Source organism: Chiloscyllium punctatum, chromosome 15, assembly GCF_047496795.1.
Source record: "Chiloscyllium punctatum isolate Juve2018m chromosome 15, sChiPun1.3, whole genome shotgun sequence".
Classification (NCBI taxonomy): Eukaryota; Metazoa; Chordata; class Chondrichthyes; order Orectolobiformes; family Hemiscylliidae; genus Chiloscyllium; species Chiloscyllium punctatum.
Genome location: NC_092753.1, coordinates 82,086,602 through 82,103,847, shown reverse-complemented (window position 1 = coordinate 82,103,847; position 17,246 = coordinate 82,086,602). Strand labels below are relative to the sequence as shown.

General features: G+C 37.4%; 1 protein-coding gene across 2 annotated transcripts in view; it reads right to left on the bottom strand.

The window, feature by feature from the left end:
• Nucleotides 1–1,220: 1,220 nt before the first annotated feature.
• LOC140486459 (bromodomain and WD repeat-containing protein 1-like) overlaps nt 1,221–17,246 on the bottom strand; it is a 212,412-nt gene continuing 196,386 nt past the window's right edge. For both annotated transcript variants that reach the window (XM_072585656.1, XM_072585657.1), the window contains 3 exons: nt 16,221–16,465; nt 10,145–10,297; nt 1,221–8,657 (listed from right to left, as the gene is read on the bottom strand). In XM_072585656.1, coding sequence (XP_072441757.1) covers nt 7,921–8,657; nt 10,145–10,297; nt 16,221–16,465 — 1,135 coding nt within the window. In that variant the 3' untranslated portion in view covers nt 1,221–7,920. The remainder of the gene's footprint in view (nt 8,658–10,144; nt 10,298–16,220; nt 16,466–17,246) is intronic.

The window sequence follows — 17,246 nt, the reverse complement described above, 5'->3', positions numbered from 1 at the left end:
AAATGAACATTCCAGCTCAGCGAGCAAATCTACATCCATTTATTGCCCATTTCTAGTTGCCAGAGAAATTGGTGATGAGTTGACTTTTTGAACTGCTGCAGGTAGAGCTTTAGTGAGGGAATTCCAGAATTTTGACCTGGCAACAGTGAAAGAACAGCAATATATTTCCCAAGTCAGAATGTTGAGTGGTTGGAGGAGAATTTGTAGGTGGTGATGCTCACTATATTTGTGCCTCTGGCCTTCTAGATGGAAATGATTGTGGGATTGGAAGGGGCTATCTGAGGATCTTTGGTGAATTTCTGTGGTGCATCTTGTAGATATTACACACTGCTGCTACTGAAAGTCTATGGTCGAGGGAGTGGATGATTGTGAACGTGGTGCCAATCAAGCAGGCGGCTTTGTCCTGGATGGCATCAAATGTCTTGAGTGTTGTTGGAGCTGCACCCATCCAGGGAAGTGGGGAATATTTCGTTACACTCCCAAGTTGTGCCTTTCTGATGGTTGACAGACTTTGGTAAGTCAGGTGGTGATTTACTCTACAGTATTCCTAGCTTTTGACCTGCTCTTGCATCCGTTGAATTTACATGTCAAGTTCAGTGGAGTGTCTGGTTAATGGTAAGCCCCCAAACGTTGAAAGTGGTGAATATAGCAATGGTAACACCATTGAATGTCAAGATATGGTATATCTTATTGAAAATAGTAATTCCCAGTATTTGTGTGGCACAAATGTTTCTTGAGTCATCAAATCAAGCCTGGTTATCTAATTCTTGTTCCATTTGAAAATGGTCTCCATCAGTATAAGGGGAGTCACGAATGGCACTGAACATTGTGTAATCATCAACATATCTGATCCTCATTCCTGACCTTATGATGGAGGGAAGGTCATTGATGAAGCAGCTGGAGATAACTGACCATACAACACTCAAGGAATTCCTGAAAAGATGAGCTGGAGCAGAGATGACTGACCTCGCAACAAACCATACCATTGCTGCTTGGCGTTTCAACAGACCTCTTTTGTAGTCCCTGAAGACCATGAGCATTTCCTGTTAGCCAAAGGGTTCAAAATGAGTATGATGCTGTCTTGGTATATATTTACAACTCCAAACATTTCCTCCCTTCACCAATTTCTCCATCTGTTTAGACACCATTCCTGATTCAAATGTTACATACAACAGAACACAGAATGGTCACAGGATATTTGAGGTCAGAATACAAGAACAGAACTTTCAGAATGCCTTTTATTTTTAAAGAAGGAAATTTGTAATTTTACACAGAATTTGTTTTTCACAAACCTGGAAAATAGCATCATCACAACCACATACATTAATTTGTACAATATGCTATGCAGCTAATGCAAAAATTGCAAGTTTTCTGAACTTTTACATATGTACATTTTACAATAAACTGCCAGAAAAATGACAAAATAAACTGCCAATGTTTTTCCTTGCATATCAAAGAAAACTGAAGTCTGCCATTTTGGCAAACACCTCTCCCTGAATAATTTGATTCTTCAGTTTGTATATATAAATGGTCCTGAGCTCAAAATAGAAACAATTTGGCAAAAGCAATGTCCCAGGAAAAGGAATAAACATTCTTAATTTTTAAGTGGGGGACTGGAAGATTATTCTAAACTTCACAATTTTATTTGTACAATTTCAACCCATTTATTTCTTACACCTTCCCCACCCCACAAACATGCCATTTTTGCCTTCAGTCACAAATGAGTTATAGTCTGATCCTTGGACTGGTATAATATATATATACCTGCAGTTATTTCTGCTGCTCCATTGCAGTATAATGGTAGGGTGTTTTCCTTTAGGCATGGTTAATGCAAAAACTACTTTTCTCTGCAAAATCAACCACTAAGCGTCTTACTTAGAGGTTCAACATTGCCCACTGAAATAAGTTATAGGCAAATTAGGAAGCAGACACACTAATTTGGCAATGAGAATCATACTTCCGAAATTATGGGAATGTTCTCCTCCCCAAGTAAAACTTCTTAATGGCATAATCACATTTTTACAACATTGCTTCTGTATCTCTCAAGTGGACTGGAAACCCTCTGCAAGTGTCTACAACTTTACGTTTGGCAGTAATCCCAAAACCAATATAACTGTCAGCCTGTATTAAATCAAAAATCATTTTTAAGTATATAGTACTTAATTCTTCATAAAGTTTCAAATTTTCTTTTCTCTATTATACTCTAAATTGGAAACTCAAATGCATAGTCACTAACATTATTTCTCAAGTGTTTCAAAGTTGCTGATCAGGCTAACCAGTATAAAATGTTTTACAATGTCAAGTATGTAAAATTTTACTCTACTGATTTTTTGTTATTTTCAAGGATTGTGACTTGAACTATTGACGGTGTAACAATTTAGATGGATATTATATATTGAAAAATTAACTTTAATTTTAAAAGAATTCCTCAAATCTTTAAGGTAAGTCATTTATAACTCTCAATGGTTTCAGAACATGCTTTGCAGTCAAATTAAGTGGTCTTAACACTCCTGTGCCAATGTAAGATAATCTGAATGAATTTCTAAACATAAAAAAGGAAAACAGAAATGCTGCAAATGCACAATAGGTTTACGACATAAATAAAAAATTCATGCTTTGGGTGGCAGTCTTTGGAAAACCAATCTTGCCTGAAAATAGACCCCTTTATAAAAGAGATAAGTTGTCCAAATAAATTACAATGCAAACTATAGGTGAAAATCTCTTATTGGCTACTTTTCTACCCTTTAGTCCATCAGGCTGAGAAATTTTTTTAAAATGTCAAGTGACACATTCAAGAAAATTAAGTTGCTGCAACTAATATTTCATTGGCTGACAAGAGCAAACACTTGTTACAGTAATTCAAATGCATTTTTGGGTGAGTGCATTTTTAATATTATGTTCACAGAAAAGTCAAGAATGCTGATAACTCAGCCAGAAAGAGCTAATGTTGTCATATACAAGTTATCGTGAACTTATTACACAGTGACAAGGCAGCATGTGATTGTGCAACATTTGTTTTGAATCATTAAAGAATAATTTTGACTGTACAACAGAATGGGATAAACTTGTGCAAATGCTTCTATTACAAATTAAAAGTTCAATTCTTGTGTTGTTAACTGATAATAGAAGGCTATTATACAAATGGTCACAGCATCCCTGGGCAATGGGAAAAAAAAAGTCAGCGCTCGTTTGTGATCTGGCATACCATCATTTCACCAAGTAGACTGTGCCAGTGCCTCCCACTGGCCAACCTTCTGATACTAACCGCCCAAGTATACATCTGAACTATAGATCATTGTAGTGAATAGTATTACAAAGTAAATTTTCAGGATCACTCTTGGCTCTGTTCAACCCAGCCAAAAAGCCTTGCTGATACTCAAAATTAAGGAAGATGCCCAGAAGCTGTGAAACTGTAGCTTGAACAAGTTATCATCTTAATACTTGGATGTCATCACAATTTTGCTACAAATGTTAACTTAAAATGTTTTGACAAACTGTATTTTTTATCTTTGGGGATGCATTGATATTTCATATTATGACACTTTTCAAACAAGATTGATTACCTAAGGTAGTAAAACCTTGCCTTTACAAACTTTAAACTGGTAATGTTAAACTAAATTCATGTGTTTAAAGGCCAGTTTTACATGTTATACAAAATTAAAAAGGATAGCTCAGTCACAATACCCAAGTTTGCTCTTTGAATTATGGAATGATAGGAATGGGAAGTTTTGGAAGGCAAATGTTAGTCACAAATAATGATATCAAACATTCAGCAAATTTGTTCGTGGTACTAGCAACATCCTTAACTAGGAGTTAACTCTCATGAATTTCATTGTGAATCACCTTCACAAGTGGTCAATTTTAAGGATATAGTTTTCCCTGTAGAGCATGGCATACTATTTCTGAGTATTGACAAGTAACCTATTCCTATGATACTTTCATACCTATGAGCCACACAAGAACAGCATACGTGTTGTGCTTCTCAGATAATTACTGGAAATGAAGATAAAACAAAATCTTGGTAATAAATTAAATCAAAAGTAAACTATATGCTTTGTGATCCAAGGTAGATCTACAAAGTAGATATATGCAATGAGCATAGGTTAATAATTGATGCGCGTAAAGACGAATTCAGAAACTTTGCCATTTTTGAAAGTGCCATCTGCACATTCATTGGAATATAGTTGGAACAAGGCAGAGAACCCCCTGCATCTCCATTAAGTTTATTGCTGTTATAAGTACTCAAAAATCTATTCTGTCAGTTTTGTTCAAAATCATATTTTTGCAGATACTCCAAATACTGGTATTTAAGTTCACCAACTGTTGCAGAATTAGCACCATTTTTCATACATCTAAACAATATTCACTTTTATTGGATGTTTAAACCATAATAAAATTCTAAATGGAAGACAATTCACATATTTAGAATCTCAGCTAATGCAAAGAAATAAAAATCAGAAATTATAGTGCCAGTTTTTAACATAACTTGCCTACCTGAGCATTGATGGAATTGGCTGCAATGTCAATTTTTCGATCACATCAATTTTGTTCGCTAGTAGTTATGATTAATTTTATCTCAAGCTGAAAATTAGAGTTTTATCCAATCCTGAGAGTTTCCTGTCTAGGCATTTAGAGGAAAACGACCCCTTCCGTTTTACATACACCTCACTAAAACTACTCAATTTTGGTGTGGACATTAGATGTACAAAGTCTAACCCATGACCAAATGTTCTGCAATACTCAAGATGGTTGCTTGGGGGTAGATGGGCTGAGGGAGTGGTCGCGAGGGTAAAACTTCTGATTTTCATGTGTTCCTGAGGACAACCACTTCAAAGATTACAAATAAGATCTAGCATCATTGTAGGCACAGACAACACTGAAGGCACCAATTTCTTTTCATAAATGCAATTCCACATTGTGGATGAGCTAAAAGGTCACTTACTGTTACAGATCTTTAAAAAGTTCAGACTGACCAATGCTGTAGATGTTGAACTTCAAAAAAAATCAAACTCTCTCACTCAGGTAAGTTTACAAATATTTCAACTGTCTCCTCTCCTGGGTGATCATGTGGGAACCATAAAACATTCTGCACAAGACAAATATAAAGATTCGCTATGACTTGCTTTAAGTTCAATTTTTAAAAGACTGAACAGCATTAAAAAAAAACACTCAGGTCACTTGTTCAGTCTCTAACTCATACCTGCACCCCCATCCAAAAATGTAGGTGGTAAAATGTGAAATTGTGTCAATAACCTGCCCCAGTATAACAGGATCACATCTTTAAAGAATGGTCGCCAATGGTCTTGCTGTGCCAAAAATGTTCGCAACTTTGTAGATTCAAGTTTTAATAGGATTTGCTGTGTCTTTTAAAAGTTAAATGCATAAGGTTAAGGTGTTTAATTATACTATTACATGCAGATGTTTGCAAAGGCCAAAATGGAATAAATGAAGTAATATGGCAAACTGTAGATTTCTGAAGTGACAAAACTAAATACAATTTAGGACTTTTGTATAAATCTGAAAATAGTAAATAGAAGCACTTATACCAAGATTTCCTAGAACATAATACATATAGCAGGGGATGGACATCTGATCTAGTTTTAATATCCAACTTTATAACTTGAGGGACACGCTATAAACTTACAGATAATTATTCTATAAAGAGCTAGACAAGTTTTACCCGGCCCAACGCCTATTAGCAATTTGGAAATTTATTTTGATATGTTGCACTGTTGTCACTACAAAGAAAAGTATGTATTTGGTCGGGGTGGGGGGGCTCTGATTTACAAATACTCACACTTATGAACGAGATACCATACCGGAGTGCACTAGTATTAATTTCAATGTTCTGATGTGAACATTTCCTCATACTTATGAATGGTTGTTTTAAATTGTACTGTGTTCTGACTTGTGTATACATTGACTTACAAACGTACTCAAGAAAGGGGCCCTCATACAATCCGGGGACTACCTGTAATTACTTTCCTTGTAGTATTTATTTTGCAAACTGCAATTGATAATGAAGTTTAAAAACTTCTTTATCAGAATTTTCTAAACTTTTTTGTACATAACTGATTTGCTGGAGATAGAGACAGAAAATGTATTCTGTCTTTCTCCATATAGCCTTTTGTCATGGAAGTTGGCAAGAAACTTGGAATTTAAAGTTATGTGCAGGAACTCCTCCAACGGCGTTAGATACCCAAGAGGCCAAAAGCCTCAATTTTAATTTCTGCTATTTTCTGTCAGTTCATACCAGTCTGACCAATAGTTAGGGGAGCGGGGCTTTAGTTAACCACAATGTCTCCAGAACACAATGGAAATGTTCCTATGTTATCCATTGATTTTTGTTAGAAATGGTATGCATATGGTGAGTGGAGTCAACATCAGGCTTTGGTCAAATAATCTTATTCTTTGGATATGCCTGTGAATATTCACTGCCTTGACAAGCATACGGATACTTGGACAAGGCACTAAACGACTGATGAAATTGCAACTCAGTGTGAATCACATCTTGAGATAGACGGTGGGAAGAATGCACTTCTGAACAAAATTTACAAACCGTGAAACAATTCTAACTCCAGTTTAAAAGTACAGATTGATAATACAAATAATGTACTCTACATTAGCACACTGATGACCCATTGTTTGAAAAACACTTTCTACTTCCTAGTGTTATTTTGGAATATCCACAAATGATTTATCATAACAGAAGAGCATTTTAAAATTAATCCACACTTGCTAATTCACTCAGATTCTTAAATATGTAAAAATATTTGAAATGGTTTTCAACAGGTTATTTGTTTTATTTTAAAAAGACTCCATATGCTGCTAAATTTGACGGTGAATGTTAAAAAAAAGATTGATGTTGCAATATTTACAAGAACCAATTTAGTAAACCAAACCTGATTAACCAATAACTAAGTGTAAATTGGAAAGTAATTTAAAACAGGGGTAAAATTGATGTGAAACCAGCCCATGTTAATTAGATGTATTTTTCTTGCAAAAAAAATTCAAAGTTATAACTCCTTAACTTTATTCCAACAAAATCTGCACAATTACAGTCAGTACTACGTAAAATCTGATTTTTTTCTTTCCTTTCCACTTTTTAAATAAATGGGCAAAGGAAAGAAATTATGGTCATTAAGCCGTTAGTATTACATTATTCTTGTCCTTTACTGAAAGGCAGGAATCAGCAAATTGATCAGATACAGGTGAGATCAAATGCTGACATGACAGAAAATATAAGGGATCAGAATTATCCAACTTATTACAAATTTAGACTATTTGTTAAATGTTAGGGCTAGGACAAAGAAGGTTATAGACATTTTAGCAATATTGTACTTACATGTAAAGAAAATCTGGTCTTTTTATCTTAACTTAAGATATCCTTCATTTCTACCCTGGCCCTCCAAAAAAAACTAATCTGGTTATAAAATATACAAGCTTTAAGCAAAATGCATTGATTGAATTTATGTTGAAGACAAATAAAAGACATCATGAAAAGAAGGTGGGTGTAAACTTGTGTTTCTTCCTGCTGCCACTATCCATTGCGTAAATGTGAATAACTGCTTCATTCACTGGTGAGACAGAGATACACTGTTTAGTTGGCTTAAAATACATGCAAGGAAGCAGAAATAAATAACATTAGCTGTAGTGCTTAATTATCGAAAAACTAAGTTCACACTTTTCTAGCATGGTCCAGGACATTGCTAGAGTTACCTTAAGTACTATTGAAGTTTTTTTGTGCTGTTACCACATATTCCTAAATGGTTACAATATTGATCATGATTTTGTGTCCAAGCACAGCCAGCAGCATCCCCCCACTCCCCAGAAAATAAATCCAGAAAAATATAAATATAATCCCTGAAATTTTAGAGAAGACAAATTCACAGTGGTACAATGCCAATAAATGGCTGCATTTCAGTCTCTCACTCTCATGGGTATTCGTCGTACCCGTCCAGACCTCGATACTCCATGGTTAGGTATCTCACTATATAAAAGGCTGTCTGTATCGGAATCATAATCATCATATCTTACAGTCCTTCTGCCTTGATTTCTGGTCCTTATTGCAGATGGTCTACAAACACAATCTCGTTTTACATAATCAGAGTCATCATCATCATCATCATCATCCCCATCTTCATCAGTATCCAAGATTTTTTGTTGCTTCTTATATTCTAACCTACTGGTAACTTTTTTGGAAGCAGTTACTTTGTTTTTTCCTCTCCCTTGAATTTTTCTCGGTCTCCCTCTCTTCACCTGTGTCTTTGCTTTCATTTTTATCTTGGATTTCACTTTTGCCCTAGCGTTCACATTGTAATCGCTGTCCAAATCAGAAACTGATTGGGATTCAGAGTCTGACTGAGATTTTGATTGAGAACTGGAGCATGAGCTGTTTTCAGTCTCAGAACTGGTACTGCTACCAGAACGGTGTTTCTGGGCTTCCCCATCCTCATGCTGCTGTTGGTTCTCAGACAATGAGTCATCTTCCAAAACACAGGCATATTTTCTTCGCTTAACAGCACTTAACATCTCCTGCTCCCTCTCAGAAATGGAGTCTTCTTCATCAGAATCACTCAAGATCTTGCGTTTCTTAGCTGCCATATTCTGACGGACCAATTTCCTGTTGTCTCCATTCACCTGAGTACCACATGGTTCTGAATTTGAAACAGAAAATAAAAATTAGGTTTACCTTTTGAAAATTTCCAATTAGAAGAGGGATAGTTATAAACTGAAGACAATTCATTTTTTAATCAAAATAATTCTGGCACGTAGCCTCCCTCAATATAACACTGAAATATCAGCCTAGCACACAACAACCAAGGTACTTTATGTACTCAACAAGACTGTGCTTACGAAATCCATAACACTGTACCCAACATTAGATGTGATTCTGCAATTGGACAACATACCCTGGATAATCCTGTAAGTGCAAAGTTTTATGCTGAAAATCAATTTAGGATAGTCCATGGGCTTATAGCATGCATATTTGAACAGAAAGAATATGTATGTACACCGCCTGCTTCAAATCAATAAAATAGCTGATAGTCATTTGCTAATTCATTTCTCACAGCAATGCTCTGATTAGAGTCAATCTGTCCGGTTTAAAATGAAACAAAACTTGGCTGTTAACTGTCAATCAGTGTTATTACATGCATTCTCCATGATAATGTCCCTACTAATTAGCCTCCACTTGACAAACATACAATCAGCACTTTCCTCTATGAAGTATGGTAGTCAGCGATTTATAGCACAGAAAGAGGCCCTTCAGCTCAAAGTCAGTTTTTTCCTTTGAATTTGTATTCTTGCAATATGTCCCACTGATCAAATCAAGAATCGTTTTCAGCAACACTCAAGTCTCAAAAACAGGCAGGGAAGATGAACAAGATGGTGTGACTAACTTCAAAGTTAGTATGAGAAAAGTTCCAGAAGCAGAACATTTTAATGTGTCAGACATTAAGACATCCTACAAGACTGTTAAATGAATGAATTTAAGAAACAGATGTTAATGACTAACTGAGCTGCATTAGCAATTAAAGATTTCATCGAGAGAGAGGCTAACTAAATAAGACAGTAGCGTGCCAACCGAACAATAAACTTTGAAGTGGAAACACAACAACAAGACATTGATTGTTGAGGGCAAAATTGCTAATACTTTATTTCTGATATTTGTAAGAATGTTTCAGATTTTTCCGCTTTTTCTCTTATGAGTAGACTGATTTGTTTTGGTACATCTTCTGAGTATGTTCAGTGACTGATCATTACGATAAACAAACTGCTAAAATAAAATTTTGACTCTCAAATCAGCTTATATTTTGGAACTTGACTTGTCCAATATTATCACCAGCTAAGGTCATAATATTCAACCTATGATAACCTTGTACACCTCCCCCCCCCCACGCCCTTCCAAAAATTGAAACATAAATCAACTTCAGTAACAAGCTAAGCACACCAAATAGCAATCCATGGCACACAGAAATGATATAATCAGATTGTTTCAAATTAAAATTGCTAGGATTACTGAACCATTACTCAAAAGCAAAATGTCAAAATGACAGTAAAAACTTCAGAGATACTTTTCAAAGTGGATTTAAACCAATAAATTACATAATTAATTCTTTTAAAAGAAAACGATCAAGCTCACCTGTTTTTTGATTTGGTGATGCATGCTTTCTTGCTGCTTTACTGCTGCCAGCTGCAGGCTCTGTCCAAGCACCATTCGGAGAAGAGGCTGTAGACTTCATGGTACTTTCATTCTCTTCAGCAGAGCTTTCACTGCAGTCTCCATAGTCTGATGCTAAGAAACACAATATCAAAGAAAGAGATTTCTTTTAGTCTTGCACAACTTTCTAATTTGGTTGCACTCTTCTTACATTTAAACATATCGCCTGAATCCCAAACACTGCATCTTCACTCAAACGTTAGAGATTAGGGTGGAGTTTGTCTCCAGAGGGTCAGTGTGGACTTGTTGGGCCGAAGGGGCTGTTTCCATACTGTTCTTAATCTAATCTAATCTTTCCAGTAATTCTGAGTATCAATTCACTGTTTTCAACTCAACTTACAGTCATGATGTTTTAAACTTTGAAGAGATCATTAACTAAAGATGATAACATTGAGTGAGTGTAAGTGTTTGCCAACAAGAAACCAAGTACAGCTGCAACAATTCACCAAGGAATTTAAAAATGGAAACAGGATTATCCCTGAGAAGCTTGTGTAGCTTTAAAATTGTTGAGAGTAAACGTGCTTAAGCTTTATTTCTGATATTTGCAAGAAGAGTATTTCAAATGATTTGTAGTTTTTCCCTTGTGTGTAATAAACTTGATGTGTTTTGTTACAAGTACATTTGTAGCACCTTGAGATCTGATGATCTAAATACCTCAAAACCTGTTAAATTCACACAGACCAACTCAGTCAGGAACTATGCAATTGCTCAGAACTCTAATCTTGTGCTGACCGGTAAAAGTAAAAATTGGCAGAAAAATGTTGGATTACAAGCACGTTGCCAGGACCAGAACATTTTCTACTAATTGGAGTCATATTTAGTACGTGGAACGTTTGAGGCTATGGTTGGTGGAGGTCTGTCATCTCAGCTCCAGAGTATTACTACAAGAAGTTCTCAGGGTAGTGTCCGAGACCCAACTGTCTTCAGCTGTTTCATCCATGACCTTCTCACCTGTCATAGCATCAAAAATAAGGATGTTTGCTAATGATTGCACAATATTCAATGCTATTTTCAACTTCTCAGATGGTGAAGCAGACTATGTATAAACGCAGCAAGACATCCAAGTTTGGGTTGACAAACAAGTGGCGAGTAACTTTCGCATCCCACAAGTGCTGCTCCAACAATACACAAGAAGCTTGACACCATACAGTGCAAAGCAGCTGGCTTGATAAGCACGTCATATTCACTGCCTCGATCATCAAAACAGTAGCAACAGTGTGCACTATCTACTAGATACAATGCAGTAAGAAGGTCCTTGCATATTCCCTTACAAACCCATGGACATTACCACCTAGATGGTGTTTCGAAGTTGAAAGATTGTATAGTCACTAAGTTAGAAAGTGCTTTTCTGAATTGCAGGTGCCACAACGGTTGCCAGTGTACAGAGCAGGTAGGAAACGGGCTATTCCAAAATGAATACATGTAACAATTGGCTGTTGAATAAAAACCTCAGTTTTGGTTGCTGTTTTGACAATTCAATCAATTAATTTAAATCTTGCCCAGGATACCAAAACCCAATTGAGTTTGAATTTATTGTATTGACTACATCAGACCAATGAGATGATATGATGTTGGGGTATATAAAAACCAGGGCATATTGAAAATTGGTCAGTGCAACTGCCATTGAACCAGACAGTAAGCACCATCCAAAGAAATAAACATCTCACTCTCAAAGAAATCTTAGAAGGCACTACCAAAGATACATTTTCCCAGTAAAAGCAGCAAAAAGAAAGATGACAACCCGGGGAGAAGACAGCAGAACAGACTATGTGGACTTTCAGAGACAAAGTAAAGTAATGCTTAATAATTGTGTTATTGGAGCAGCAATTTTATCGAGTTGGGGTCAGACAGTAATTACATAAGAGAAAAGGGATCTTGGATTTGTTAATAGTTTTTATTTAGTGTTCACTGTTCGAGTTAGGAAAATAAAATATTTTTTCTTTAAACAGTGGAAATTAGAGGTACTCTTTCATTCATTCACAATTTTAGCAAACTACGAGGCGAAGCTAGCTTTTCTGGTTTTACATGCCCTGGTTTTAGTTTTAATTAGCAGAGGGGTCCAACCTCCATGGCGTAACAATGGAAAGGGAAGCAGATAAATAGGAAGACCACCAATTGTAAAAGTTTCCCTCCAAGCCACCCATTATTCTGACACAAAAATACATGACTGTTCCTTCTGTGTTCTTGAATCAAAATCCTGGAACTGTCTCGCTAACAGCAATATGGATGTACTATGCCAAATGGATGCAGCTATTCAAAAAGACAGGTCACTATCACATTCTCAAGAGCAATCAGGGATGGTCTTGCCAGCTACACCCACAACCTATGAATTAATTTTACAAGAAAGAGGGTGAACAGAGATTTGAGTGATATGCGTAAGATTATGACAGGCTTAAAAGCAGTTAATCTTTCTGAGCTCAGTATTTCTCCAGCGAGTTTCAAGAAGATTTGTAGCTCAGGTTGAGGTTCTGGATGTAGGTTTGTTCGGTGAGCTGGAAGGTTCATTTTCAGACATTGCATCACCATACTAGGTAACATCTTCAGTGAGGCTCCGAATGAAACACTGGTGGTGTAGCCCACTTTCTATTTATATGTTCGCATTTCTAGGGTCATGATGTCATTTCCTGTAATGACATTTCATATGCTGTCATTTCCTGTTCTCTTTCTCAAGGGTTGGTAAATGGGATCCAAGTCAACGTGTTTGTTGACAGAGTTCCGGTTGGAATACCCTGCTTTTAGAAATTCTCGTGTGTCTCTCGGTTTGGCTTGTCAAAACATGGATGTGTTGTCCTTCCTCATCGGTATGTAAGGATACTAGTGAGAGTGGGTCATGTCTTTTTGTGGCTAGTTGATGTTCATGTATCCTGGTGACTAGTTTTCTGCCTGTTTGTCCAATGTAGTGTTTGTTACAGTTCTTGCAAGGTATTCTGTAAATGAACATTAGTTTTGCTTGTTGTCTGTATAGGGTCTTTCAAGTTCATTAGCTGCTGTTTTAGTTTGTTGGTGAGTTTGTGGGCTCCTACGATGCCAAGGGATCTGAGTAGTCTGCCAGTCATTTCCAAGATGTCTTTGATGTAGGGGAGAGTAGCTGCATCGACTTGGATCCCATTTACTACCTCCCCTCAGAAGAAGAACAGGACATGATATCACCATAGGAAATGATGTCATCATAGGAAATGACATGACCAACCCTAGGAAACTCACATAAAAACAGAAAGCAGGCGTCACCACCAGTGGCTCACTAAAGAGGTTACCTAGTATGGTGACAAAACATCTGAAAACAAGGTAAAAACAATGACTGCAGATGCTGAAAATCAAATACTGGATTAGTGGTGCTGGAAGAGCACAGCAGTTCAGGCAGCATCCAACGAGCAGCGAAATCAACGTTGCGGGCAAAAGCCCTTCATCAGGAATAAAGGCAGTGAGCCTGCAGCATGGAGAGATAAACTAGAGGAGGGTGGGGGTGGGGAGAGAGTAGCATAGAGTACAATGGGTGAGTGGGGGAGGAGATGAAGGTGATAGGTCAAAGAGAAGAGGGTGGAGTGGATAGGTGGAAAAGAAGATAGGCAGGTCGGACAAGTCAAGGAGACAGTAACTGAGCTGGAAGTTTGAAACTAGGATGAGGTGGGGGAAGGGGAAATGAGGAAGCTGTTGAAGTCCACATTGATGCCCTGGGGTTGAAGTGTTCCGAGGCGGAAGATGAGGCATTCTTCCTCCAGGTGTCTGGTAGTGAGGGAGCGGCGGTGAAGGAGGCCCAGGACCTCCATGTCCTCGGCAGAGTGGGAGGGGGAGTTGAAATGTTGGGCCACGGGGCGGTTTGGTTGATTGGTGCGGGTGTCTCGGAGATGTTCCCTAAAGCGCTCTGCTAGGAGGCGCCCAGTCTCCCCAATGTAGAGGAGACCACATCGGGAGCAACGGATACAATAAATGATATTGGTGGATGTGCAGGTGAAACTTTGATGTATGTGGAAGGCTCCTTTAGGGCCTTGGATAGAGGTGAGGGAGGAGATGTGGGCACAGGTTTTACAGTTCCTGCGGTGGCAGGGGAAAGTGCCAGAATGGGAGGGTGGGTCGTAGGGGGGGTGTGGACCTGACCAGGTAGTCACGGAGGGAACGGTCTTTGCGGAAGGCGGAAAGGGGTGGGGAGGGAAATATATCCCTAGTGGTAGGGTCTTTTTGGAGGTGGCGGAAATGTCGGTGGATGATTTGGTTGATGCAAAGGTTTGTAGGGTGGAAGGTGAGCACCAGGGGCGCTCTGTCCTTGTTACGGTTGGAGGGGTGGGGTCTGAGGGCGGAGGTGCGGGATGTGGACGAGATGCGTTGGAGGGCATCTTTAACCACATGGGAAGGGAAATTGCGGTCTCTAAAGGAGGAGGCCATCTGGTGTGTCCTATGGTGGAACTGGTTCTCCTGGGAGCCTTCCAGCTCAGCAAGCAAACCTACGTCAGCATTTCTCTTTCTGGTCTCGAGTGAAATCTCACTTTAAACTGAAAGAAAATCTGTTAATCTTTCCTTCAACAGTTGCTGCGACTTATAATTGATTAAATCAGACGTTACAAGTGAAGCAGCCCTTTGCAAAGTAATGGAGCATTTGAAAGGAATTTTCACATTAGCAAAAACCAACTCCATAGAACTTTAGAACAGACTATTGAACTGTTTTACGGTATTTCCCCTCTACCCATCCTTTCTTCCCCCAGTCTATACATCGGTGAGTAAGGTGGATATACAAAGGGAATTAGAGTTTTATTTTGCAGTGCTATATGCAGACATAACGGTTTACCTGTCGCTAGAGCCTAATTACTCGCAATACGTAGTAATTCCTTTAGTACAGAAATCTGTTTTTTTTAATCAAATTGAATCAGAAAATCAGGTAAATTGGGGAATTTTGTGAACTTATTTTGAAGTCTTTAATGTCTGTGACTACTCCAGAAATAGCAGGGTTTAATTTCCAGTGTGCTACCCCAGTGAATCATAAGATTCATTTTACTTTAGTGATAATCAAGTTATATTAATCAATTAATCTCAAGTTATTCTTAAAATAAAAGTCTGGATTTTCTTAAGCATGGCAATCCAGCACAACTTTTTCCAGACAAAAGAAGGGAGCTCTGCATTTTGAAAGGAGATTTTGACTAGAGCTCCTTCAGAAACGCAAAACCATACTTCTATTCTGACAGTTCTTCTATAGTTCTTTTTCACAACTGTCAGTTGCAATATTCTGATCAGGTTTTGGTGCAGTTTAGTTCTTTTTCACTTTTGCATTTAATTCATCATGCTGGATTTATACAGTATTTCACTGTGTAAGTTTTAACTTAACTATTTTAAATGTAATGATTTTTTATATACACTGTACATATCAGACATTATTTCGACTAGTGAGTGTTCAAGAATGTCATTATTCATGCACATTGGTTGTAGCTTGGAAAAGTTTAATAAGCACCAGTTTTGGAGCCAAAGTGTATGCTGAATTTGAAACTGAAGATAAGTATTTGCTCTCTAGTCAGAAGATCAGAGATGTAAGAGAGATGTTTTTTGCTGTGAGACCTTGGCTAAATCAGGAAGCAAGACCTGCATTAAGCTAATAAAGCTGTTGCCTTATTCCATTAAGTATTATCATTGTTACTGAATGAACATTTCCTGATATCATCAGCCCATCACCCACTGCTTGAATGGTTAAATACTCAAATAAATAAATCAATATTCTGAATGCAGTCTCTCAAAATTTAAGCTAAATTTGTACAAAATATGGAGCTTTCTTTGAGGTAATTGGTGAGCAACCTTGCAAAGGTCACACCAATATTTTAAAACCTATATACCAATAATTCATGACGACCAAGAAAGTGTTTGCATATGCCCATGAAACCTGGCATATGAAAGTAAAGAAATGGATACAAAACTACACTTTCCGATGACCTACTTATTAAACAACTTGCATGGAGGTAGCATCTTAGACACAGTAAAACTTACCACAAAAATATTAAACAGAAATCTGTTTACTCACCTGTTGTTGATCCAACTGACCCATTGGGCAAGTCTACTTTTCTATCTTTCTTTATGGTTAGGACAGTTGTCTTAGCCTTCATGTTCCTTATCCTGGCTGATGTCGAAGAATGCTCAGAAGCATCACTGCAGGCACTATCTGCAGTACTACTTGTGCTGTTCTGCGATGAATGTAATGAGGTAGATATTTTGGAAATATGCTCCACTTTTGCCTGAGGCTTCACGGGCTTCCATTTTTGTTCTGGACTAAAGATTGCAGAAACACAAATAAATTCAAGATGATTGCAAGTAACTTTGAAGTTATAAATGGTAACTAAACTATTGTACCAGTGAATAGCACTTTAAAGAACGCAGTTTTCATTGATATAAATATATATTATATTTTCTTTATTTTCTGAAGTTCTGCTGTCCAGCAAACGTGCTAGGTTACGCAATCTACACATACTAGTAATTTGACACTATAATTTTCATGCCTAGCCTGCATAACATTAACTACAAATTTGCAGTCAGTTATATTGGAAGCATCCAACACTCCCATGCTGAACATGTTTCATCATTCCATTTAATTTCTTTTTTAAACAGAAATGCCCTTTTTTTAAAAAAAAACTATCCTGCAAATATGTTTTGAATAGAAACTTGTTCATTCACACACTAAGTAATCTAAAATCTAAAATCTCCGCCTGTCTCCCACTAATGTTTTCAAGGTGTTGGATACACTTTTCAAGACCAAAGGGATCAAAGGGTATGGGGACCAAACAAGAATGGGGTACTCAGCAGGAAAATCAGCCATGATCAATCATATTGAATGGAGGAGTTGGCTTGAGTGGTTAACTCCTGTTCCTATTTCCAATGTTTCTATGTTTCAAAAAGAAGCTAGCGTACACAAAAAATAGACCGAGTTGCAGGTTTGATGAGGTGCATCATAGCTGGTATTACAGCATTATGCCTACAACTCTTCAAGAGTGAGTCTCCCCAAGTACAGTTTGCAAATTTTCTGACAATTTACAACCAGCTCCATTAACCCTCC